Genomic DNA, 27,587 nt, shown 5'->3' on the forward strand with positions numbered 1-27,587 from the left:
TACAGCCACTTTCTGTAAATTATTATTCACTTATTTCAGAGTCATTTCAGAAGCTATCATACTGACGCTTTCATGCTGGGCTGTCTGTAAACTAATGCTCATTACTAGCCTTGAGGTTTGTTTTGACAAGCTGCTTTTAGCTCTTGCATGGCAAATACTTTTCAGGCTAATGTTCTCTAAGCATCTCTAACAAAACCACTAAGGCTGAAAAATGTGTCAGTTTAAGTACAGTTTTAATTCACTTATGTGATGACAATGTCCCTAAAGCTATTGTATTACTTATTCTTTGGAGAGTGCTTTTTAAAATAATGATTTGGATTAATATGCATCCATTTCAAATAGTTCACACTTTAAAAAAAATAGTCTAAATATTTTAGCTCTTTTCTGTATTTTTTTAATACACAGAAAGGAGAGTTTCCAAATTTGCTCTTAATGCATGCAGAAAGAATTACTTGGTTTTGGTTCTTAAAAAAAAAAAATTATCTGAAGTAGAACAGTTAAATTAATGAGTGTTTAAAACTTTTCTTCATTTATTTGTAGATACGTGATAGATAATGTATTTAATTTATTCAAAGAACAAAGGTAATTGCTTACATACATTGCTTAGGGATCATTTATTTTAGTAGTACCACATTGTAATTTTGGCTTTGTTTTAGTTTAATTGATAAGCTTGCTTTCAAAAACTAATTAATATTTGAGTTAATACCTTTTCTTTATTGATATATTAATTCAGAACAAAAATAAATAGTACATTTATGGGGAAATAATAAACAAACCTGTTGTTCTGAAGAAAAACTGAGTCATTTTTTTAAAGAGGAAAAATAAAAATGTACATAAAAAGTATGAGGTAAATAGTTAATGAATGATTATCCGTATCATGTTAAGAATAAAAGCCAACCATCAATTGATGAAGATTTTAGCTGTGCTAAAAATCAGACTAGATTAAGACCTAAATAACCTCCTTTAGATGCCTAATAGGATAAATAATTAGGTATTGTAGGCACTTAATTAGGAAGACATTGCAGAATCAGATAAGCAAGCATCTTGTCCTCAGAAGGAATACCGAGCCCGTAAGTTAGGTACCTAGACTGTATTGCAATTATATTGCTAAGTTTTTGTGCAATAATTTAGGTAGACTACCTACCCAGAGAATGGGAGGTGTATATATATATTTTTTTTTTGTAGTGCCCAGTTGACATTATATTAAAAAACCATAAATAGTCAAAGGAACAAAGTTTAGTGTCCCAGTTCTGTTTTCAGGCAAGTGTGCAAACTGCTGGGCTTAGATTCCCCACGAACTCCTGCTGTGCTCTGGATTTAGGTTGATATTTTTTCCAGTTTTAAGTCCTTTTCAAGCACATTTGGCAGAGAACTTCCGGGGAATGATATGTAATAGTATCTAAACTTTGAAGTTCAGAGTAGTTTAGCTGGGGAGCTGCCTACTCCCCTAGATCAGGATGTCTAAAATAACATTAAGTTAGAAATAACTTTAAGGTTAAATTATAGTAGATAATTGGGGTTTGGAATCCTGCCTTGTAATTAATAGTTGAATAAATTCTTCTTAAAAACCTGGTTTAGATAATTCAGATATGGTTAATGCCATTCTGTGTGATAATCCTTGGTTTTCATTAGATATATGTTTGTATCAATTTATATGAATTCTGAAATTGAATAGCTTTGAATTAATGAAATAAAAATGGGGAAAAGCATTGCAGCCATACAGTCTTCATTGATGATTTGAGGAATATAGTCAAACTTGAATAACTGTGCATAGTCAAAATGCACTTTTACATCTCAGGGTTTACACATGTGATGATGAGTTCTGAAGCTTTAGAAGCTCTTTTGCATCCTCCCAAAATGAACTTAGTTGATGCATGCTCCACTCATCTTCAGAAGAAGGGGAGGGTGCAACACCCTTCCCAGGAGGGCGTACAAGTATTTCATACCTCAGAGTACTGGTTCTCATTTTCCTTTCAGGAATTTGAAATCCCTAGTGTAACTTTTCAGAGCTTTCCACTTTGCTCCTACTTAATGCACAGGTCCCCATCCAGGGAGAATGTGTTTTTTTCTGAGAACATAACTGTCTTAATATACTGACTACCTGCAGGTGCATTTGGCTTGATTTTCCATGCTTTCTTTGAAATTCCCAGAAGCTGGCAACATTAACAGGACAACTCCTAGGTTACAGATCTGAGTTGTGAATAATTTCTACGTAAATCTTGCCAAAGTTTGAGATACCTGAAGCATCCTCATAGTATCTTGGAGGAATATCACAGGCAGTGCTGGTCTTTGTTTCTTTACTGTGGTACAGCCCCTTGGCTGATCTTGCATAAATGGAGGTGAAGGAACTTCTGGAAAATTGACAGATTTGCTAAAAATTACAAGTAATTCAAGAGTTAATTTTTTAAGTTATCTTTGTCTGATAAACTAAACCAGGAGTTTTTAAGACAGGACAAGCTTAAGTTGTGTCTGCATTATTTAAATAAAAACCAACAACAAACCAGAAAAACCAACTAAAATCGGGGGAAACTCTGAGTAAAGGTGCATTTGAAATTGATTAACCCTTACTTAATAGTTCTTATTTTTATGTTGCTTTTCTTAAATACCATTATTTGAGAGAGTTATTTTCTCACATAGGCAGGACTCAAGATACTGTGTTTTTTCTCATATAAATACCTATAATAAATGTTTCTTAATATATATTCAGGTAGTAATTAAAAATGCCTGTGCATTCTTAATCTCATCCTGTAATTTTAAAATGGTAGTTGAACAAGCTTGATTTGTGTTAGCATATATTGTGAAATTCTGGGTATACTCAGTATTTACACAAATCTTATGTACACATTTTCTCACTTCTTACAGGGAGCAGAAGGCACAGGATCAACTGCAGGAGTATCACATGCATCTCTGAGCACAATGAGTGTGGAAGCTGTGTGTGAGAAGCTAAAGCAGATAGATGGTCTGGACCAGAGTATGCTACCTCAGTATTCTGCAACAATAAGAAAGGTACCAGCTGAATTCCATTAACTAGATTCTCCAACTAATCTAGTAGGGGGGATACCTAAACATGGAGAAACACAAGGAAAAGGAAATATTTAGTTGCCTCTTTTCCTAGAAATGTTTATTGAAACACAGTAAATGTCAAAACAGCATCCTAACTTCTGTGCCTGCTAAGTTTGGCAGACATTTTAATATAAGCATGTATTTTTCAGAGAAAGTGCTTTCTCTCAAACAGGAAAAACAGACTGAGAAATATAAATGCTGATGAGACTGGTTATTTGGAGAAAAGAAGCAAAACAAAAACCCCACCATTTTCAGAATTGCCATGTATATATAAATAGGGTTGTAAATGTGTTCTATATGCAGGTAGCAACATCCCTTTTTTTTTTCTCTGAGAAATGGGCACATCTCTTCTGTTGTAAATGAGTGGTGTGAAAATAGTTCAATTTCTTTTTATCACATTCCGTATCTATTTGCTTCAGAAGGCAGCCACTGTACATTTTTCTGCTACTGTTCTTTTCTCTGAGACATCAGAACAGAGTAATTTTTGTCTTTATTACATTTTTTTTCCCCACCATTCTATATGCTCCCTTTACAAAAGAAGAAGGGAAAAACATGAAGGTTGTCATTAGTGAATGTTTTTGTTGTGTTCATGTCTTCAAAAATATAAGGAGGATGTTGATTCAAGGACTAAGAGACAGGTTTATCATAGGGAGCTTCAGTGATGTTGCTTAAAGCAAGAAGTAGGGTGTCAGACTGCAGCTTATTAAGTGTAGCTGTGAAAAATTCCAATTGTTTCAAGTGGCTCTAGAGTGCAAACAGAATGTGCTCATCATTTGTCTCCAATAAGATTCCTTCTATTTATGTTCTTGCATTTCTTCCTACAAGTGATATCATGTAGAAAGGAAGTATGAAAATGGCTCAGCCTGGTCTTTTTCCTGGTTTTAATAAAACCATCAGCTGGGATACGAGAACAGAACCACTGAGATCCCTCAGATTGAGCGGAGCTCTCAACTCGTGTCTTCCATTTTGTGGCTGCTCTCCTAAGATATGGTTTCTCTTTTATGTTCTGTCCATCCATTGATACATGTTACAAAGAAAAATAGCTTTCACTGTTACCTAGTGAACCATCCTGGAATATAGATGGTGTTCAGGCACTTTGATGTTTATCTCTGAATGATGATGACAATTAGAAAGAAGTCTAGTGTTCTGTCCCCAGGTATTTCTGATGATGGGAGGAATATAAGCCTGTATTTATGCAGGGAAGGAACTTGATGGAGGTAGTTAGATGCCTCTAGTCAGGGGTCAGAATAAGACAGATTGTCTGATTATCTTCAGATACTTGGGCATCTGCAGTCTGTTTGTGTTCTGAGTCTGAGAAGTCTAGGCAGATGAATGTGGTTTATTGTCTGTGAAATTTCCTACCACAGATGTTTTTTTTTCCTTATGTCTTTTTATAGAACCCAATCATACTGCCTGTCATATACACATTTTTGATAGGTTTAGCGTTTCCATTTTTATCATGACACATAGATTCTTCTTTTCCATCAGCAGTCATCAATAAATATTCTTATATAAGAACATTATATTATCCTGTTTTATAGGATTGAATTTAAGAGTGATGTTGGAGAATTTCACTAGTAGTTCCCTCTAATAATCCAATTTTAATTACCTTTTTATTCTGTTATTGCCATTGTATTGGTGAATTACATTATTTAGTTTTACTGTTTTAGGCAAATATAAATGGCCGTGTGTTGGCTCAGTGCAACATTGATGAACTGAAAAAAGAAATGAATATGAATTTTGGTGACTGGCATCTGTTCAGGAGCATGGTAAGACTTTTTCTTCTGTATTCAGATCATCATAACTTAGTCTTTTTCATTATGGACCTTATATTTTTTTATTATTTCTTGTTGCTTTTTGTTACCATACATGCATTTATTAATTTATTGCTTCATCTTCTTGTCTTGAGCACTTTAATGAACAACTGGTTGCCTAGGGATTTGCATCTGAATTGATTACAAACTCTGAAGTTTTGCCTCCTTTTCTTTTATGATCTGTTTTTTCCTGTATGGGTTCCCTTTTTCTTTTTAAAATTTGCCTATTTTAATGAAGTTGTTAGAACTTAATTCTCTTTGAAGCCCTTTTTTCTTCTGTTAAAAGTTAGGCAGGAAGTTCAGAGTGTATTAGTGTGAGGAAGTGGACAGCCAGTCTGTTAGAGATCCATGGCACACAATTGGATAAGCATAGTTTTTAAGGAAACTTCAACTAAATGCCAAGCCAATGAGATAAATGTACAAAATTCAATTGACACATACTTGTATAATGCAAGAATGCTGCAATGCATGCTATTATTGAAGCATTATTACAGTTACCTAATTTCTACCTTTTTCCTCCTCCTGATTTGAGAGTAAATGGCAGTTTTACAGCGAGGGTTATGTACTACAGAGAACTGTGTTTTCTCTGAGGTATTTTTAGTATATTTCCAGCTTTCTTTCTGAAAATAACAGTATGTCTTTCAACTGCTAAGTTGAAAACACGGAGAATTACAAGATTCAGGTTGATTAAGCAATAAACTGGGTTTGCTTTTGTATTTATAATATCACTTACCTAGTTTTACAATAATTTTAAGTGATTTGTAGCATGAGTTCCTTTAAGGGCCTGAGCAGTAATAAGAATTATTTGTAAATATAAAATATTCTTAAATATTAAAATGTTATTTGCAATAAAGATAATTAATGCACTATGTCTGTGAACATAGTTTTCTTCATACTTTTCCATGAACACAATAACACATGCAAGCACGCTTTTACAGTTGTGAATTCCTTGTTCCCATTTTTAATAGCATTCTTCTTTAAGTGTTTTGAGTTCTTTGACTTGTCTAATTACATTTATACTTTCTCTTTTTGTGTGTTAAGATACTTGAAATGAGAAATTCAGAAAGTCAGGCTGTTCAGGAAGATTCTCGTGGAACAACTGATCATGTTACTGCTGCGATTCCTCACAGTGAGCTCACTCGTCGTCCTGGGCACAACACAGAGTTGCCTCACACTGAGCTTACAGGTCTTTCTGGTCAAGCTCCAAGAACTCAACACAATTGGTCTTGATGAAGCTCCTCCACGCCATAGCAACTTAAGTTGGCAGGTATTTAATAGAGAAATGTATTATGATTTCTTACCTGTATGATAAAGGGTTTTTTTCATTCTTGGATACAGACAGGTCAAGAAATGTGTCTACTGTGAGAGTTCAAGTACTTTCAATTCTCAGTCTTGGCAAAGACCAGTTTTGCAGAGTTGTGAACTCTAATCACACTCTCTGAGTCAGTCTTTAGTCTTTGCCATTTGAAAACTACTCTTCTGTTCCAGTAATGGATCTTTCAGAGAAAAAAAATCAAAGCTATAAAATTTTTCTCATCTTGTGAGCAGTGTCCTGCAAGATTTCTGTTTATCATAGTATTCAGTGTGTGAAATACTTCAGCTATGTGGTAGCCAGATGTTATGCCATTCAAAGGATTATTAGGTTTTTTAAACTTACAGTGCTCCATGACATCAGAGCCTTGTCCTGGCAATGCATCATGTATTCATAGACTCCAGAGCTGATGTCCTTCTCTGACTACAGTTTCTGCCATAGGTTATGGTCAATTTTCTTTTCTTGTCTTATGAAATCACCCGAAGTGTGTGATTTTCTTTTGTCCTTTTTAAGAAATAAGACAAATCAGCTGGTATCCAAATAGTGATTAGAAATAAAAAACAAAGCAAAACTCTGAAACCAGTTATACAGGAGGTTTTTAATCTCTGGAATTCTAAATTAGAAAATCTTGAAGTGGCATCAAAATAGGAAGACACTCCAAACTACTAGCTTTAGTTTATAACATTTTAAATTGTCACTGAAAAGGGGTTTGGAATATATATCCTCAAGATAGATTTCTATCCCTGATACCTCTGCTTGGATGCATGTGCACAGTAAAGAATTTCTTCCAAATCCAATCTAAACCCACCATCTTTCAGTCTAAAACCATTGCCCCTTCTGTTGCCACAAGCCATGGTAAATAGTCTCTCCCCATCTTTCTTAAAAGCCTCCTTCATATATTGAGAGGCCATGATCAAAGTCTTCCTGGAGCCTTCCCTTCTCTAGGCTGAACAACCCCAAATCTTTCAGCCTGTCTTCACAGGAGAGGTGCTCCAGCCCCCTGATCATCTTCATGACCCTCCTCTTTTTTTGTGTCAAAAGCACAGAAAGAAGTACAAGAAATTCTGTTTTAAAACACTCTTTAAAATGCAAGTTTAAATAAATAGTTTCTGATGCCCATATAGTTATCTGAAGTTTAGTCAGAAGAATGAGAAAGCTAGTTTGTCCTTAAGAAAACATTAGAATTTATCTGTTGGAATTTTCAAAGTAAATACTGATTAAAAACCAGCATTGCTGCTTCTCTGTAAAAGGAAGTAGTTATATGCAATACACGAAGTCATATGTTCAGCCACAATCTACTCCTTTACTTTGTTCAGCTCTGTTCTAGACCTTGGTTCTAGCATTTAATAGATGGTCTAGCATCCAGTGCCTATGGAGTTCTCTGTGTGCACACCAAAAGAGAGCAGAGGTGGAGGCAAAGAGTGATATTTTTGTCAAGAACTGATTTTTCTGAAGTCAACTATGGGCAATGGAATTTCTGTCAGGATATATCGAAGTATGTAGGATAGGGGTCTTTCAAAAATGTTTTTGAGATAACTTCAGCATTTAAATGAACTCTTTCTGTATTTCTAATATAAAATGCTAATTTTGTAAATGTACAGAACTGTATTATAAAAGCCCATATTGACGTAAAAATTCAGTTGTCGTAATTATATACACAAAAGAGTTAGCTTCAAATGCACTGGATAAAATGCTTGGTTTGTGGAAATCTTCTGTTATGGGAACCAACCATACTTTGTAAGTTTAATGAATGTGTGTGTGTGATTGTATGTGTATGATTATAGTAAGCATGTTGTAATTACAGCCTTGACAATTTCACTTGCGTAATCTATTCAGAGCAACAAAAAATCATTTAAGCACATACTTGATGCTTTGAGTTATTTAATTTAAAAAGACCAGTGGAAGTAAAAGTAAACAGTTAATTTAACAGTTATATCTCTCTTGTCTTTCTTTTTTTTTTTTTTCTTTTTTGCAGTCACAAACACGTAGAACTCCAAGTCTTTCAAGTCTTAACTCTCAAGATTCTAGTATTGAAATATCAAAACTTACTGACCGGGTACAGGCAGAATACAGAGATGCGTATAGAGAGTATATTGCTCAAATGTCACAGTTAGAAGGAGGTGCCAATTCTACTACAGTAAGTGGCAGGTCCTCCCCTCATAGCTCAAGTGCTTTCTATATGGGGCAGAGTACATCAGGGGGTTCTTTGCATTCCAGTGCAGAACAGGAAAAAGGAAAAGAGGGTGAACAGAAAGATGATGGAAGAAAGTCCTTCTTGCTGAAGAGGAATGATGTTGATTACAGTACTTCAGGTGTTTCTACTAATGATGCATCTCCTTTGGATCCTATTACTGAAGAAGATGAAAAATCCGATCAATCTGGTTCCAAGCTCCTCCCAGGAAAGAAGTCTTCAGAAAGAACAAGTATTTTCCAAGCTGCAGATTTAAAGCTCAAGGGAGGTACTCTTCGTTATCAGAAACTTCCAAGTGATGAAGATGAGTCTGGAACTGAGGAATCAGATAATACGCCACTTCTTAAAGAAGGTAAAGATAAGAAAACAGATGGCAAAATAGAGAAGCAGCCCAAGTCACCAGAACACGGTTCTGAACCTATCAGAACCTTTATCAAAGCAAAGGAGTATTTGACAGATGCCCTTTTGGATAAAAAAGATTCATCTGACTCTGGTGTAAGATCCAATGAAAGTTCTCCAAATCATTCACTACATAATGAAGGAGCAGATGATTCACAGCTTGAAAAGGCAAATCTCATTGAGCTTGAAGATGATAGTCACAGTGGAAAGAGAGGAATTCCACACAGCCTTAGTGGCCTTCAAGATCCAGCTGTAGTTCGCATGTCTATTTGCTCAGAAGATAAGAAGAGCCCTTCTGAAAGCAGCTTGATAGCAAGTAGCCCAGAAGAGAACTGGCCAGCTTGCCAAAAGGTCTATAATTTAAATAGAACCCCTAGTACGGTAACCTTAAATAATAACAGTGCTCCAAACAATCGAGCTAATCAAAATTTTGAAGAAATACAGAGTATCAGAGATTCACCTCAAATCACCCTGCACCCTGGCTCCAGTTCTAATTCAGCTGTGGTTCAGAATGAAAACCTGAAGGGCGTTGCTCACAAACGGAGCCAGCGCCCAAGTTATACCAGGCTTTCAAAAGATTCGTCGGAGCTTCACACTGTTACGGCCTCAGAAGGGGCTGGGTTTGGAGAAGAAAGAGAAAGTATCCTGTAAAAGGCAGCCAGGTTAAACCAGAGTATGCCCATGAATTATAGCTTGCTTGGAATTCTTTGTCAGTGTGTGATTAGATTGAGCTCTGTAGTTTAAGCCCTCAATATTGTAACAGAAGGTCTAGTTTATTTTCTATCATTTTCTTGGAGAGGAGAAGTAATTTTTACAAGAAGCAAATTACTTCAGTCCTTCTCCATGCATAAAAGCAGTACTTGTCAGCATAGAAAACCAGTTCTTTGTCAAGACACTGTGCAGTCGTTTGGTGAGGGGCAGATGTTAGAGAAGTAAGTATGGTTTGATTATTAAAATTGTGATTTTTACTTTTCTGTTGGGATATATATATTACTTATCCCTCCTAAACATTCCATTAAGTCTGCATACTTGCAAAGAAATTTAAGACTGTACATCTTGGCCATTTGATGTAAGAGATGCCAGAAGATTGAATATCACAACCTGTGACACTCTTATCAAACTTTACGTTAATTAGTGGATTAATGTGTGCAATATATATTACATATGTTGAAATCTGAGTATTAAGGTATCTGTTTGGCTGTATGTACACTTTCTGTATGTTCAGTAATTGCTGTTGACTTTGTGAACTTTGGATAGGATGGTGATAAGGTTTGTAAGGAACATTGTCTTGATGTGTCATTGGAATTAGCAATTATTTATCAGGTAATACCTTATTGTTGATTTAGTGGATTCTTTATTTATTATAGGTACATAATTTTACAGTCATTGGTTTAAATAGATGCAATCACCTGAGTTACATTAAAATATTGTAAGGAAAGAAAAATAAGCAGTGTTTGCCATTTTAAAAATAATGCATAATATTTGGAATCTCATCAGAGCTGTATGCCAGCTTCTTTAATTCTGAAGTAGAGTGTTTGAAGATTTTTGTCATCTAAGTAATGCTGTTAAAGTGAAGTACCTGAATGTTATTGTAGCAATTACTTATACTGCCCAGTGAAATCTGCATGTTTTTGAGGAAGAATTGTTCAAACCAAACTCTGGTAGTGCAGAGAATAAAAAAATAAATTGTCATGTTGGGTTTGTGTCCAAATTTCTGTTTATTGTGATATTTTGTTTCTTCACTAGATACAAATGTTTCATCTCTGTTGGTTTGGTTAAAGTAGTTAAAGGATTTAATTAAAAAGAATGCATTAAAACAATATCATTATTAATACAATACAAAAAAGCATAAAGTTTAAAAATACGTTTGATAAATGGAATTGCCAAAGCAGATATTTCTAAAGGAGGTGCTGTGAGCTGCAGAGATGTGGCCACCTCCCCTCCCGCTAGTCGGGTAGTAGTCCTGCTGCTCGTGGTGGTTAATGTGCTGCTGGTAGTTCCACACAGCTTTGTTTCTGTCCTAATGCATCTCAAACCAGATGCCTCCAATGGGACCATGCGGTCGTGGCCTTTGTTATCCAAATCAAGAGGATGCTTTCCTATTCCATAGTCAACAGAGGAAAAACTGGCTTTATCTAGGCTCTTAATTTTTTTCATTCCATGTATGTCTCATACCTCATACTTAAAAGGCTGGAGACATGATCTGTATGGTTTTGTATTCTGTTAAATTGGTGTTTTATTTGATTGAATTAAAATTTACTCATCAGAGTATTACAGAAGTAATGAAGTTTGGGTGCATATATGTTTATCTGTTAGAAAGATTATTAGTTTAACCAAAAAGCCTCCCAAAACAAAATAAGCAGCCCCTAAAGCCTGATGGTATTGTGCTGAATCTTTGGGAGCAGTTCTTTGGTTTAGGACATCACTCTGCTTTGTGTTGCGATGCAAAAGATTTTTACAGAAAGATACTTGTAAGTATTCTTTTATAAGAGAGGACAAATGTAGCCTTCAGTTAAACATACAGTAGTGGTGAAAAATATGAAAAAAAGTATTGGAAATAATTTTGTCTGTTAAAGTCCTCAAATAATCCAAATGGATGAATTTTAATTTTTCATCTCTGTCTGAGATCTTTTTTCTTCCTGAAAGTTTTATCCCTCAAGTCTTCATAAAATACCAGAATTGGGGTGAAATAAGTAGTTGAGTGGAAAACACTTCAGTATTTCCATCTTGTGTTCATTAATACAAGTGTAATTGCTTTCCATCACTAAGAAACAATAGTTATAAGCAAAGTGTCTGTGTAAGATTTCACAGGGCTTAATATAATACTCTCTTCGGGTATGTAGATCTGTGCCCCACATGGACTGTGGGTACCTAACATCATTTCAGTTCCAAAGAGTGGTTCAGTCCTTCTTCCTTTAACTGCTTTATCTGTATGGTATAATAATGCATGCTGTAGTTTATATAATCAGATATGTTCATGGGCTTGTTATTTAATGCCCTCCTAGTGGAGTTCCTAGAATCAGTAAAATGTGATTGCTTCACAGGCAACTCAAGCAGTGTGCTACAAAAGCTGTTTGTAAAAGTGAATCTATTTTGGACAGTAAATATAACTGACACAATCTGCTTGCATAAAAATAACTAGACAGGGTGCATTTTTCTTCCCCTTTGAAGTATCTTTTTAATTTTTTTAAACAGGTGTTCATAAGCAAAGAGAAGAAAATGTAGTACTCTCATAAAGAGAGAGAGGAAAAGGGAGAGAAGAGAGAAATGGAGTACTTAATACAGGACAGTAGTAAGAAGTGTCTTTTAGTACATAATAGATAGATACATTAGTCACTATACATGTTTAATGAATTTTTCACATGTAGATATGAAAGAATAGCATTGGTAAGAATTAAAAATATGTTGCAGTTTCATAGCTGAAACTTTTTTTTCCTCTACCACAGTTGCTGTGGTTACTAGCTTGCTTAGTTTCCTGCGTGATTCTCGGAGTTAAGAAATCATAAACAATTTCCAGTGTTGAAATACTAAATGTTAGCTCTGTAACTTGTGGGAATCATGGAACCTGATAGTTCCATGGAGAATGGAAATGAATTAAGATTATAAAACAATAAGACAACTGAAAAATTACTTCTGGTACTCACCACTTTCCAGAACTCTTCTAATGATATTTTATGTATCCACTCTAATTTTGGATGTCTGAACATTACAGGAACTTGAAACCTTGGCTTCTTTGCCTAACTGAATCTGAAAGCACAGTTTGGCTTGTCCTCTTTTTTCTGATGCCTGGATGTTTGCATGACAGGGTGAAAAGAAGTAATTTTTTAAAGGAAAACTGGATGCAAGTAACATTCCAGGGTTTATGTGAGAGTCTCTTATGGCTATTTGACATCTTTATCCAGGATTGCAATTTATGAGAAAGGGACAGAGGGAAATTCTTATATCCCACTTGTAAAACTTGAAACAAAATAATGATCTTGTAAAATTCTTAGAGATTTCCATTTTGTGCCTCTCCTGGTCAGTCTGGGATATCTCATCACCCTGTATGACTTTGTCCATGCAGTGGAATATATATGTGGTGCTAGTGAAATTTCAGTCCCTAGCTTTCTTAAGTTTTCTTTTGAAATAGGTTATTTTTTTTGTTTCTTGTCTTATTTTTTTCTTTATATAATCTTTGGGAAACTTTCCAAGGACACACTTAGCATGGATTTATGTAGTATGCTGAAAATAGGTTGTTTCCCTTGTGGTCTGGGGTTGAGCTGTTCATGTCTGTCCACAGAATCCTTGAAGCCTGTATTTCACCTTTGCAGCTCTCCTGGGAAGCTTTCTGGACCTCACGGTAAGAATATGGGAAGTTCTTTGTACAGCCATGAGATACAGGCAGAGGATCCCAACAGCATCTGTTATCCATAGTCCAGCATGTTGCACCCTGTGGCCTTGATGCTAGATAGCTTTATCATCTGTGTCAGGTTTAAGTTTCTAAATACATTACTAAGAAATTGCCAAAGAAAAGAATACCTGGATATTTGACGTCTCTTAACTGAACACCACAGTTGTGGTAAAATAAAGTGTTAATACCTAGTAGCGTTAATAGCTTCACGTGAGAGAAATATGGGGTGCTAATTAGTGTAAGATAAAGCCTGCTGTTAGGATTTTGGTCTTTTCTGTGCCAAATAATAGCTGTAATGGGGAGAACTTGGAGCAAAATTCAAACTCCAGTTAAGCAGAGAAGACTGGAAAGACTGTGCTAACCTTACTCACTGTTTTCTGTTAGCTTTGTGCATTACTTTTTCTAGATTTCAGGTATCTTTATCAAGGCCCATTTCAGCAGTGTAAGTGTGAGGTGGGGATAATTGTACTTAGTCTTTCTCCATGGAAATACAGAAGAGTTTCATGAGTTTGACATGTTCTCACAGATTTCTGAATTTTAACAAAAAGGAGAAAAAAATAGGGAAGTAGGTGCTCAGAACTTTTAATGAAAATATAAATAATACCAAACAATGTTTCCAACAAAACTAGACTTTTCTAAAGAATAATTGGCACATTGGAGATCTATTGAAGAGTGATAAAAAGAGAATTTTAGCTGTTTAACATCCAGGTAACTTTTTCATTAAGGATGTCTATCATGCAAGCTGAGTATGCAATATTTTCTGCCCTTTGGTTAACAAATGGAAGCAGGTTATAGAAGTCAAAGTGTGTTTTAAAGCTGAAGAATTTTAATTATTTTTTTTCCTGCAGTATGTTGTTTTGTTTCATTGATCTTATGCTTAGGTTGCTTATGATTGTCGAACCTGAGTCAAACCGTGACAGCTTTGTTGAAGTTCATGTTGAATTCTCTAATGAGGACATATATTCATTGCAGCTTAGCACAGCTACTGGCACTGTAATGATTAAGTTCTTTTGTGGCAAAACACAAGACTAACGATAGAGGAGATTTCCTTCTTTTATTGAGCTTCAAGTCTAGCACTTTTATTTTCATTTGTGGGTCTGACTCCTGTGATGCACTTAGTACTTCAATTAAGTTTTTAGAAAATTATGCCCTGTTTTCCATGAAGACTCAGACCTACAGGGTTTTTAGTAATGTTTTCTCAGTCATAAGTGATTGTAGTTCTTCAATGAGACTGACACTTGCAACACCAAATATTTGGGCTTGAAAAGGCTTGAAAAGGTTGTTGTGTTGGTTTGTGGTTTTTTTTTCTCCAAAGCATGATTCATTATTGTAGTGACACTGGATGAACTTACAATAAAATGCTGTTGGCCAGTTTCCTTCATATCATATCGTCGAGTCACCTTTTCTGAAGTGAAAGGAAAAAAACACAATCTTGGGATATTTTAGAAGAACATGGTTTTTTGGAGGGAAAAAAAATAGGTTAGAGGTTGTGTGAGGTTTTAAGTAACAAAAGGTTACATAAAATTTGGGAGTTAGTGTGTATTTCTTTTAAGATGGGATTCTAGCAATAGAATGTACTTATTTTTATGTGAATTTTTGATGTTAAATCACATTAAATCACAGAATCATCAAGGCTGGAAAAGATCTCTGAGATCATCAAGTCCAACCTGTGACCTAACACCACCAGATCAGCTAGACCATGGCACTGAGTGCCACGTCCAGTCTTTCCTTAAAACACCTCCAGGGATGGTGACTTCATCACTTCCCTGGGCTGTCCATTCCAATATCTGATAACCCTTTCCATGAGGAAGTGCTTCCTAATATCCAACCAGAATCCCTTGGCACAGCTTCAGGCCATTCCCTCTTGTTCTGTCATTAGTTGTCTGGGAGAAGAGCCTGACCCCCACCTGACTACAACCTCCCTTCAGGTAGTTGCAGAGAGTGATAAGGTCCCTCCTTAGTGTCCTTCAGGTTAAACAACCCCAGTTCCCTCAACCTCTCCTGATAAGACTTTCCCTCTAGTCCCTTCACCAGCTTCATGGTTGTCCTCTGGACCTGCTCCAGCACCTCAGTATCTTTCTTAAAGCGAGGGGCCCAAAACTGAACAACAGCACAGTCTGCAGGGTTCTTTTATATTTCAAGTCTCCTTTCTAAGTATTCATACCACAGCTTCTCATTGTTTTTTACTGAAGTAACCTGGATTTGCAGAATTATCTTTGTAAGTAAAGCAAAGTCTCTGTATATTGTTACTTGGGAACATCATGTTTACAGTTTATGAAAGAGAAAGGGAGGAGAGGAATAATAGTGGTTCATTATAACATTTTATTTGTGTTCAGGATTTCTCATGATAGAAAACAAAAGAACGAAGTTTGAATGGTTTGTATATGTCCCTGGAACCTAGAAATAAAAACACAGGCATAAAATATTTACTGTGGGGAACAGTAAAACTAAAATGGAAATTTTGTGATGCTTTCCTGCCTTTCTTCACTCATTAAACTACAGGGAAGCAATCAGCAGAGATGTAATTTTTTTTTGGTTTTTAGTATTTCTGTCTTCTGAAATAATGTGATGATTTGTGCTTGGCTAAAAACAATACATACCTTCTTGGACCTGCTTAGATATGGTAGCACATTCAAGTCTTTCTGAATTTGTCATAATACTTTTAAGAGGTAGCAAATTTTTACTAGCCTCATTTTGGACGCTAGAAAATCCTTTCCCACCTCAGCAACAGCAGAATATACAGAATTATATGTATATTTAAGAGCATCAAGAATTGAGCCCTGAGCTTTCATCTGCTAGTCAAATAGGACTTTTATTTCTATTAGAGACCCCCTTTATTTTACGTTCATTTAAACCATGAAAAGTCCTGAAACTGAAGATTACTATTCAGTTAGCTTTCTGTCATCACTCAGCGTTTTTGTTTTCCACCCTCTTGTGTTTCCTATTTGACTGTAAATCTTGCAGCCTGTTTGTGGTCCTCTCCTTCTCCTGAAAGTTTAAGGTTCTAACTTTGAATGTCTTTGGCATGCTAGCCATTTAGGACTAAGTATATTTGTTTTCCCTTGGTCTTACTGGACATGTTTATGTCCTTATCTTGCCCCCTTTCATCCATGTTCAGTGCATAATACATCATGTAGAATTCTTTCAACTGTTTCAGTTCTGCCTCACTACCTGGCTGGTAGTTGAGGCTTTGGTTCCTGACACAGTAACTTCTCTTCAACTTTTTCATCATAACCTCAAACCTTCTGTACGCTACAATTTTTCCCACATCAGCAATGGGAGAAACTGCTGTTCTACTGTGGTGGTGGTGGGGTTTTTTTGCTTGGATGGGGATTTTTGTTTGGTGTGGTTTTTTTACCCTAGGAAGGTTTTATAACCTAGGTAGGGTCTAGGTTCTACAATCGCATGGTGGACAGTAATGGACACATCTAAAACAAAGTGTGCTTGCTTACATATGTAAACAGAAAGAACCTTCACACTTTATTGGGGGGGGTGGGGGGGAGGGAAGAGAGCAGAAATCTGGTTCTCGGTTTCCTTACAACTTTTCCTGATAAAGGAATATAAGATAGACACAGTTGTCAGCTCATCTGCTTTGTAAGCAGTCAAGATTCTAGAAGAATTTCAGGGCTCCACTGAGGAAGGGTTAATTTTCTTCATGGACCTCTGTAAGTTATGCTTGATGTTGCAGGTCTGAATGTCACTGCAAATAACATCATCTACAGGACATTTTAGTTCTTGCTATAAAGTAGTCTGAAGAAACTCTGAAGAGTTACATTAATGAGTGCTGATCTAGTATGAGAGGTTTTACAAGGTTCTACATACTCTGAAATATAAAACAACAGCTTGATTTTTTTCATTTTCCATAAAAGACAAATCCTTTAACCACAAGCCTATTTAACCTCAGGATGTATTTACACTTATGGAATATAAAGGAGGGTTTAGAGGTTTTGTTGTTCCTGGAAGCCTTCTGGTCCTAATTTTCAACATCATCTTTTCAGTAGCTCCTTTCAAGGTGTGACAAGGAACCATGAATAATTTCTTCTGTTTTCACCATCTGTGCTACCTTCTGCCTCTGAAGACCGACTAGCTCAGCTTCATCAGATGTTTTATATGCTAATGTGAACCAGAGTCTTTAATTTTTAAGTCCATGGCTATACTGTTCAGTAATTATCTTTTGGGTTGTTTGTTTTTTTTGTCCCACAGTCTTCACATCACCTTTCAGGCCTCTCTGTACAGTAATTTCTTTAAGCATCTGGTAGATTCTAGGCAATACTGGGACCCGTAGAACTAATTTTTCTGCATTTATAGTATGCATACTGTACTTCCAAGCAGAAAGTACAGTGGTGATTCATCCTAGATTTGCAAAAGAAGCCATTTATGCTTAAAATTCAAATTCAGGAAAGTAGTTTCTCTTCTGTTATTTTCCAGTATAGGAGGGGAGCTGTTAGTTTGTTCTCATCCTTGAAAATATTTGGATTTTCATTAAAAAAACACAGATTACTTTTGTTTGGACTAGTTGTCTTTTAGCAAAGACCTGACAGTGATGGTAGCTCATCTGAGATGGACTAGGACTCCTTTGCCTGCATGACTGTCTTCTAAAAATGTATTATAAGACCACAGTGCTCAGGTTTTATAAACTACTTCATGGTTCTTCATTTCTTTTTTAAATTTAAGAGCCGGTAGACAAAAAAAAAAAATCACATGTATTTAAATAGCTCTTGGAGTTCAAGGGAAGGCTGGGAGAGAATTAAACCTATCAGTTTTATCTCTATAGGATTCATTTTAGGCTGTGAAAGTGTTGGATAAAGTAGTTGGACACTCATCCTTCTACTCTGATGAGCTACTTTCTAGTCTTTTCTTAATACCTGAAAAAAATAACCTTAGGGCTTTTTTTTTTTTCCTTTTTAATATCAGCACCTATTTTGAAGTTTAGCTGTGAACTGTTTAATCCCATGGTATATGTCTGAAAGTTGAGAAATCCCTGACTCTGATAGCGAAACCCAGCCACTTTATGCAAAAAAAAAAAAAAAGAAGGCTCTTGCTATATATTTTCATTACAAGACTACAACACATCACTTCTCAATGACTTGCTTAGACCGAAGAGGAGGAAATTTTTCTCATCACTATCTCAAAACTTATATATTTTTCACATTCAGAGGTGGCATGTTTAGAAGACAACTGGTAACAGCAAAGTGTATCAATGTACAGTGTGATACAAGGTCTATTCCTTAAAGTCTAGAAGTCCTTGGTATGTTAAGCACCATATTCATCTGCCCATTCCTCTCCTGAGTGCTATAAATATGTGGTGGATTACTTTTTTGGAACAGAACCACAATTTTTCTGACATGACTTTGTGTTATATATGTCTCCTGATTTATTTCAGGACCTATTTTTTGTCCTTTATGAAAGAATCAGAGCTTTCTGATCCTAAGGTGTCCTTAACCCTAATCTTTGTTCAACATGTTCTCAGACCTATAACGAGAAACTCAGTATGTACGTTTCTGGGATTTCTTATATCACATTGTCAGAATTTTTTGTTCTGGCAGTAGAAAATCTCAAAATAACATCCCTTTCTGTTCTTTGTGATGGGAAGATCTTTACTTATCCTATTCTGTACAGCCTTCCTGTTTTGATGCGGATACTGGATGTCTGTCAGTCTTAAGAGTACTGATGTTCCTGCACTAAGAGAGAGATCCTTATCAAGAGCATAAAGGGCTCTATGAGAGAGTTCTCTACAAAGCCTTCTGTCTCATATCTCTTGACTTTAGGTCTAGTCTTTAGACTTTCTGTTGGAGCTAAAGAAGCTCAGCCATCCCATAGTTGTTCCACATTCACTTGGTAAAGTTATCTTGGTGCAGTAGCTAAACGTGTTCATTCAGTATTCTCAAAGGTTCTCTAATGATATATGGATAATGATATATAACATGTCCACATGTCTATGCAGTCATAGTGGCATGTTTCATCAGAACTCTGGCAACCCTTAAGCAGAGCATCCACTGTAGATCATTGTCAAGCTCTTTTCTGCTTAGAGGAGAACCAACAGACTTTGAGCTGACATTCAGAAAAGTTCTGCCATCATACAGGTATTCAGGAATTAACAGTAAGCTTGTAAGATTGATCTATCAGTCTTGGTATGAGGACTTGGACACCCTTTTCCAAGTGACTGAGAGTAATGCGTGAAGATGTTTAAATACACATTTAAAAATTGAGAAAAAAATCCTAAAGGGCAAGTCTTTCTGAGAACTCTGGAATTCTGCACTTGAGCCAGAACTGAGATGGCACAGCACTTGTATCTCAAGTATGAGCTGAGGATATGGTGTGAACATGTGCCATGGATAAACGAATGCAAAGGTTGAAAAGGCTGAAAATTCTTTACTGCCTGGGAACATGTACATTTACAATATAGATATGTAAATGAACAACACTTAGAATAAAGTAAATCACTGTTGAAGAAAAGAGATTTCATTTTTAAAAAATGACTGAAGGTAGTCATTAAAGTCTTCCAAATTGGTGCTATCTAGAACTGAAATTTATTTGATTCAGCTATCTTAGAATTATTTGGATTTGAAAATACTCTTAAGAAAACATCCTCAAAATGCAAGTTTTTCTGTTTAACGCTCTCTGAAGAAAACCAGGAAGAAACAAAAACAATTCAAGACTAACTTGACTCCTGTAACTATTTGGCTTGTTTAAGGACAGCATCAGGGGTTTACCTTTGAATATATTTTTCTTCTATCCAGTTATTTTACAAAGATGAATTATGCCAGCAAATTGTGTAATCCTAAGAAATTATTAATAATTTTTTTTTTTAAAAAGAAAACTTCTGTTATCAGAAACAGGAAGTTCTGAACACTTACACCTGTTCAGCATGCTAACAGTTTTTTTGTCCAGATAATAATTTAAGCATATTTGTTTTTCTTTCAATGACTGGCTTAAGTCAGGATGGCCTAGCTTTGCCTCCTGTTGAAGCTAAGGATCCAATCAAAACAAGCTATAAACCATGATCAGTTTTCTTGGAGAAGAGACAGGTGTATCATGGAGATGTAGCTATTAGAAGAGATATTTAAAGGAAGAAGTGGGTACCAGGGAAATTGCAGGTAATCTTTACTTTGATATCTGCAAGAACTTTATTCATCAAGCTTTTATTATTCTTCAGGTATTTAAACTTCAAGTATGAAAGTAAACACAGAGTTTTCAGATATGACTCTAATCAAATTGCTCTGCCTCCCTCCTTTGGTTGAGTAAGTGGCCTGCAGAAGATAGATACAGCAGATGTGATATGGTTTACTTCAGTAAGACTTATCATCAAAGCTTAAGCAAATCACACAGTGAAGTGAAAGCAGACTGCTAGAAAAGGTAGACTTGGAGTGATTATCAGTTCTGTCTAAGTATGGTCATGTGGGAGTCTGTTCTGTTTTTATTCAGTATTTTTATTAGCAACCTTATTGGTGGATTTTCAGAGTTTACTCTTGTCTGAATTTGCCTTATCCTGAAGGATGGAATTACTTCATACACAGAAGACTAGAAATTAACGTCATGTCTTTAAATAAAGCTAAGTACAAAGTATTGTACTTCTAAAATTGAAATCAAATGTACAAACATAAAATGGAGGATAACCTACTGAAATGATGCAAAAGGCAACGAGGTTTTAGAATGGTTAGTAAACCAGTCGTAAACTAAGAAGGTAAGTGGTACTGTTGAAGGCAGTGGGAAGAGAAAGGAATCTCTGAGGGGTGTATTAATAGCAATATCATACAATCCAGGAGAAGTATGCCCTGCTGCTGGAGGTGTACTATGTCCAGACCTGAACACTAATAAGCAACCTGGGGAGAACAGCAAAAACATTTAGAAAACATGACTTACAGGTATGTAATATTGAGTTGGATTTCTTGAATTTAAAGGAGGAGGGGCTGAATGAACATAATTTCTTGATATGCAATCAAATACATTTCAGCTGTACAGAGCACCAGTTTGGAAAGACTTTAGTGACTACCTTTCAGTAGTTACTGTTGTCACTTCCTCTTTGCCTCTGACCAGCTTTGTGTCCCCTGGCACTTCCTACTTCACAGCATAGGTTCAAAGTCTGACTTTTTGCATTTGAACTTCTGTTTCTGCTCCTCTGAGGGGGAATTTTGCAACTTGCTCTTTCACGAGTATTTACACCCAGGCCTAGTACATCAGTGGATTTCCTAGGAAAACAAATGGTTTGTCATATGATGTTTTTGCTTTGAGAGTCCCCTTGGTGGTGATTGCAGTGACAGCTGCTGCTAGAAAAAAATTTCTGTACATTTTGCTAAGTAAAAAGTGCAGACCAGAGTGGCAGGAGGTTATCTTATGATTCTTCTCATTCACTTACATTACTCTCAAGTGCTCCCAGTGAATGAAATTCCACAACCTCCCTAGATAACACTAACACTGCTTAATGAGAAACCTTTCCTTTTCAGAATATTTTTTTTCACCACAAATTAGAAGTGCATTACTTTGCTCTCCACTGATGTAGCTTCTTACAGTCTTTGTCTCCTATTGATAGGTATCCTTTAAAACATAACGCTAAAAGCGCTGGCTACTCTGCGAGGGCTTCTAGGCCATGCAACTCCTAAGTCATGACTGGCAATTGTTTGAGCGTATGGCAGGTACAATTTCACATGATAAATTACCAATTTTAATGCCCAAGAATCTGTTGTTTAGTATTACAAAGGCATCCCAGTATCCTGTCGTTTTGGGCATGCTGGTTCATACGAATTCCCAAGAGAACTGTATTTCTCATTTTTACAGATGCATAGAAACATGAAGGAATGAAATGACTTGTGGAGATCACATAGAAAGTCTGTGGGAAACTGGGGCTAAGAGCTGCGTCTCATAACTCCCAGTTCAAAGTCTTAACCACAAGATCATTATTTTCTCCCACATCAGTGAAGCCTTGTTTCATCACCTTTAACAGCTGATAAATTACTTACTTAAGCTGCTTAAACACCAGAACTCTGAAGGGAAAGGTAAGAAGTGTTTGTAGCTTTTAAGTGTTTCCATGGACACTGTAAATCATTCACCAACCTGACTTGTAATTAAGTGCTTAAGAAATGTGTGGAAGCCATCAGTTGATCGCAAAACTTAAAAGTACATTTCAGCAATATTTCAGAGACTGAAAGATAGTAAACTAGTACTTTTTAAACTTGAAATTGATTAGATTTATAGAATATTTTTCTTCTCTGGGAAGCTGAAGAACATCTAGAAATGCCTGCTTGTTGAAATACTTGATTACTTAAAGAGGGATCTCTATCTGAAGGTTTATTTGCAAGTGTTCTTTGTTGAGACATTTCTCTCATGACCCATGTCAAATTGCCACATAGTTGCCTTACATTTACCTTCAGGTCCTACATTTCAATGTGACAGTGTCTCAAAGATAAGGACAAATACCCAGTAATTGGTTATGTGAAGTAGTGGTTCCAAGTACACTGCCACTGAAGCCCTCCAGCATCTGCTTTTGGCCATCTCTGTGCTGGTCAGCTCACACAGGTGGGTATGACTGAACCAGCTGTCTGAAGCATCAAGAGCAATCAGGTTGTCAGTACAGCCTTGGTATATTTCCTATAGAAGTTACCTACATTGAAGTCTGTACTGGACAATATTCTGTGGTGTTGTTACCAAATCTAACAGGATGAAAGCTTGCTTAGGCTCATCTTCACCTACAGCAGAGGTGCTTCCCAGTTCTACCACAGATGTATCATTTTTCAGGTTTGGAAAAATGTTGCATCTTTATATCCACTCCCTCTCTAACCTTTGGTTTGCTGCTTGAATTAGTGCCCCAAAATAGCATTCATGGACTTGGTTTTCATTTGTAAACCTGAAAATTGTAAAGAAATAAGAGCCCTCCATTACTGTCTTCTTAGTGAATGACTTTCATTGGCAGGACGATTGGTACAGAAATTTGAATCATAGAACTCCTGGTTTTAGTGTCAGCTTTACTGAACCCTGTTCATCATGTTTATTATTTTTATATAATATGTCCTTTTTATCCTTCACTGCATACACAGCTGAAGGAAAAGCCACTTTTATTCCTTATGTAAACAATATTTTTAAAATCTCCTAATTGCTTTATGTATTTATCTAACCCCTGAGATTATATGTGAGGTTGTGGATGTTATAAATACATAGATTTAATCAGAAATAATACTATTTAATAAACCTGAATATGGAATCTTAAAAAAAAAAAAAAAAAAAGGTTGTCGAAGTTAACCTATTTTTGTCTCTTCCTGTTTTAAGTGCATTATATACTTTGTATGATAATATTTTATTGTTACAGTATTCTTGGCAGGAGTTGAGTTACTGAAGGTGATTAATAATGTTCCTAGCCAATGAACCTGCAAAAGGAAGTTTTAAAGAAACACTTTTACAAGTAATTATCTTATTTTTCCTTAAAGAAATATTCAATTTGGTCAATTACAGCAGGCATAGGAATCAAGGGCTAAAATCCCATTTTATCTTCCATAGTTTATGTAGTGTGAATATCACTCACTCTTTCTGTCTCATGTATCCCTCTTGCCTTGTTCTTCCACTTTTAGTCACATTTCAATTGTTCTGTGACAGGTTGTTGCCACTTCACACTTTCCAGTGGAACTTCAATAAATCCTGAAGTACCTGCTTCCTTTTCTCACCCTGATGCCTGGCTTCTGAGTTTCTATTTCCATTTGAAAAATTTAATTTTGTTTTAGGCTCATAACTCACAAATCTGCTTCCCTCCAGGCCTGGCATAGTCCAAATGTATGTTTCTGCCTATGGATATCTCTCCATAAGTGCTTCCTTTTCCCTGGCAGGTCCTGTTCATCCACCTTTCTTTTATCTTTTTGGACAATATTGCCAAACTCAGAGCCCCCTAAAATGGTAATAAAAATGCTGGTAGGTTCTCAAAGGTGCCAGAAAATAATATACCATTCAGTATTAGTGAAAATCTGTTTCAGATTTTCCAATTATGAGAATGTTCGTCATGCTGTCAATAAACTGCTAATTGCATGTTGGATGTGGTGTGTACATAACATACACTGTTTTTATGTATATATTTATTACAAAGGTCCAAAATTCTAAACAATTAGGCTTTTTTTCCTCTAATCGTGGCTTTTTTTTCTGAAATTAATTTAGGTTGGAAGGATAGAAAGATCCTTAGGTAGGTGTTTGATTCAAACGAATTCAGTCAAAAAGTTCAGTCTCCAAGGAACTCTTAACATTTTTGAATGACTAAGAAGCAGATTTACAGTGGAATTTAGAAATTTAATTTTATAGGTACTGTGAAGTTTTAATACTTGCAGGATGAGGTCAAACCAACACTTCCAACTTTTTCTGTAAGAGTGGTAAGAACAATGATGGGATAGTCTGAGCAAAATGGGAATCAGTAAGGATTAGTAAACAGCATGTGTCCACATGTATAGCACCTTACCTCATATCTATTGGGTGGAAACATCTATGTGTGTAGTAAAACTACTTTTTAACAAGAACTAGGCTGAGTTTATAGATTTGGCATGTAATATTCTCAGCCTGCTAACTGTTTCATCTTTTGAAAAGTACTAATGGGAGGTTTACTTAACGTGTTTTACACCAACTTAATTTAAAAAAGCAAACCACTACCAGCAGAGCATTTTTTTCATGTACTTATGAGCAGAAATACAAAAGAACAAGAGAGATACTTTTCCAAGAAGTTGCGAAATGTAGCTTAACCAGTTGTTTGGGTTTTTTTGTTGTTTTGTTTTTTTTTCTGAAATTGCCTTCCCATCACTTTATTCCTGTATATTAACTCATGTTGACAGTGAATCTGAACTTAATATAAATCTACATGTTCATATTCTTGCCCTTTTTAAAAATATATATATATATTTACTCTTTCTCTGGGAACAGATGTGTCTTACCCTTAACAAATGGAAGCTGGGTATCTTCTGTCATCTTCCACATCTCTTGTAGTTAATCTCCTGCATAACAATGTTCCTGATTAACATTTTCTCCCATTTCCAATGGGGTAACTCTGCGTTTCTGATGCTGTAAGAGTTTGTCTTTTCTAGATTGCATTAATGTGTTACAGCAGAGTGTGAAGCTACTGGTCTGAACATGGAAGAAATCTGGGCACCAGCAGCTGCTGTGAGCACAAGCTCTTCTGTATTATCTGCTCTCTACGTTGGTTTCCAATAGACTGTAATCATATTACTTCTCTTAAAGTACTGCACAAATTTCTGAAAGATGACAAAGAGCTTGTGGAAGCTCATGAGATTTACAGAAAATATGGCTGAAGGACAATTCCAGATGCTGTCTAGTACACTGCATTTCCCTGGGGTGCTGGTAGTGGATGTAGCTAAACCACCTCAGTTCTGTGAGGCATAAGAAACGTTCTTCTTGAGTGAGATGCTTCGTCTGGGCAGGAACCTGGAGTCTCAAAATGAAAGAAATTTGGACTAGACTGGAAACTAAACTCAAACTTCAGCCTCATTCCTTTTTTAAGGCAAGATATGCTGATTTGATCTTGACCAGTCTAATATGTAGGAGACACTGAGCTTACATTATCTTTGTCCTGCCCTTTTCTTCCTGACATTCTCTCCCCCTGCAGGGTACTTCACCTTTTCTCAGGGTGAGAAAAAAATTATAGGTATAACTTGGATGGAATATTCAAGTTCTGTGTTGACAAACAGTAGACCAAAGTGAATCTATGTGGCAAAAATATCAGGACAGCTGTTCTCAGAGAATACAGGATGCTGAGGGCTACATAGAGAAAGTATCACCTAACACTGGTTTTATGTTCTTCCCGAGGCACCAGCTACTGTTGCTGTCAGGAAGAGGGGCTGCGTGAGGTGGGCTGGACCTCTGCTCAAATGCAAGATGGTAAGTATCGAAATAACTTGTTCTCTTCCAAATGTGAGACTAATTCAGCAGTTTTACAGTCCAGTTTTGTTAACAACAACACCAAAAAAAAGTAAAATGAGCTTTGTGAGAGCTTTTGAAGTTCTGCCATCAGTAATAAAAGTTAAGAGCTGGCTCAAGCTCTTAGTTTTACGTAGAAATACCTGATCTAATCATAAAACTGTTTGCCACAGACATGGTGTAATTTGTGGGGATATTTACTGGAAATTATAACTATGTACTCTTTTTGGCAAGTAATGTAGTTAGCTTAATTGTTTCAAATCTGGATAGGTCCCGTAACTTAATAGAAATATAATTTTGTGTTATCTGTTCATTCATTATATTATAGTGAGGATAGACAGCAAGTAAAGGGCTGTCTTCAAGGGCAGCTAGCAGAAGTAAATCCACTGCAGCACTGTCTGTGCAATTAGTTTTTCTGTTTGGCCCTATTTACTGTGTCCCCTCAGTTTTAATGTTTTTTTCAAGGCAAGTGCCCAACTGAAATATGAATTCCTCTCAGTTACTATGATTGACTCTGAAAGCAATGGCACTATTGCTGTGCAATATAAGCTTTCTTGTATTGAAAAAGTGATTTTGGTTCTTACACTTCAGAATTATGGTAACTTAGATGGCTATCCTAGAGAGGAAAATGGTAATGTGGATAAAACAAATTGGATTTCAAAGATGAAACATTTGCATTTATCTGTTGAATCAGAAAATACAGATCCTTGGGCAAAACAGTAGTTTTAAAGGGTATGTTTGAGAAAAACTTTTTCTGAACAAAACTCGGTATCAGCGTTTACATAGTTTGCTCAATCTTTTGTCACACACCAGTTGCATTCTGTTATCCCTCAAAGCTGCCTAGATCAATTATTGTTGCCTGTAAGTAAACAAGGACAGTGGTGAACAGGAAGAGATGCTTACTCATAAATACAATAATTCTCATTAGGAAATTATTTTATATTGTTTCTACATTGCATGAATTGATCCACACTGCAAACTGTTGTGTAGGAGAATCCTTAACACATGGGAGATTGTTTAGGGAACGTGCTTTGCTCTCCAGAGTAAAATACAAAATAGTGCACAGCATGGTGCTTTTTTCATAACAGTGCAAGAAAAGTATTTATGGTTTTAATGCAACTTTTTTTTATTAGATATTAGGCAGAATTTCTTTAGTGTGAGGGTGGTGAGACACTGGAACAGGTTGCCCAGGGAAGTTGTGGATGCTTCCTCCCTGGCAGCGTTCAAGGCCAGGTTGGATGGGGCTTTGGACAGCCTGGTCTGGTGAGAGGTGTCCCTGCCCATGCAGGGGGTTGGAGCTGGATGGTCTTTAAGGTCCCTCCAACCCAAAGCAGGCTGTGATTCTGGGATTCTTAGGAGTGAAATTCCTAGCTAGCAGAGCTGAATCAGCTAAAACATTATTTCCCGGATGCAGCTACAAATCGTGATTGCAGATGCCCCACGGCACCCCTGTGCTCTGCTGCTGCTAAGGGCTCCAGACTCGGCCCGTTTGCCCACCCGGACCCTTCCCCTCGGCTCCGCGCG

The 27,587-nt window shown here is 36.3% G+C and overlaps 1 protein-coding gene across 1 annotated transcript in view; it reads left to right on the plus strand.

Annotated features, from left to right (window-relative positions):
- The window catches only part of KIDINS220 (kinase D-interacting substrate, 220kDa), a 66,464-nt gene extending 56,932 nt beyond the window's left edge, over positions 1 to 9,532 (plus strand). Inside the window, 5 exon segments of the mRNA XM_009999158.1 lie at positions 2,863 to 3,006; positions 4,734 to 4,832; positions 5,919 to 6,082; positions 6,084 to 6,144; positions 8,165 to 9,532. Of these exon segments, the coding sequence (XP_009997460.1) occupies positions 2,863 to 3,006; positions 4,734 to 4,832; positions 5,919 to 6,082; positions 6,084 to 6,144; positions 8,165 to 9,430 (1,734 nt within the window). The 3' untranslated portion in view covers positions 9,431 to 9,532.
- The last annotated feature ends 18,055 nt before the right edge of the window (positions 9,533 to 27,587 follow it).

The sequence above is a fragment of the Chaetura pelagica genome, unplaced genomic scaffold, assembly GCF_000747805.2.
Source record: "Chaetura pelagica isolate M959 unplaced genomic scaffold, ChaPel_1.0 scaffold90, whole genome shotgun sequence".
Taxonomy (NCBI): domain Eukaryota; kingdom Metazoa; phylum Chordata; class Aves; order Apodiformes; family Apodidae; genus Chaetura; species Chaetura pelagica.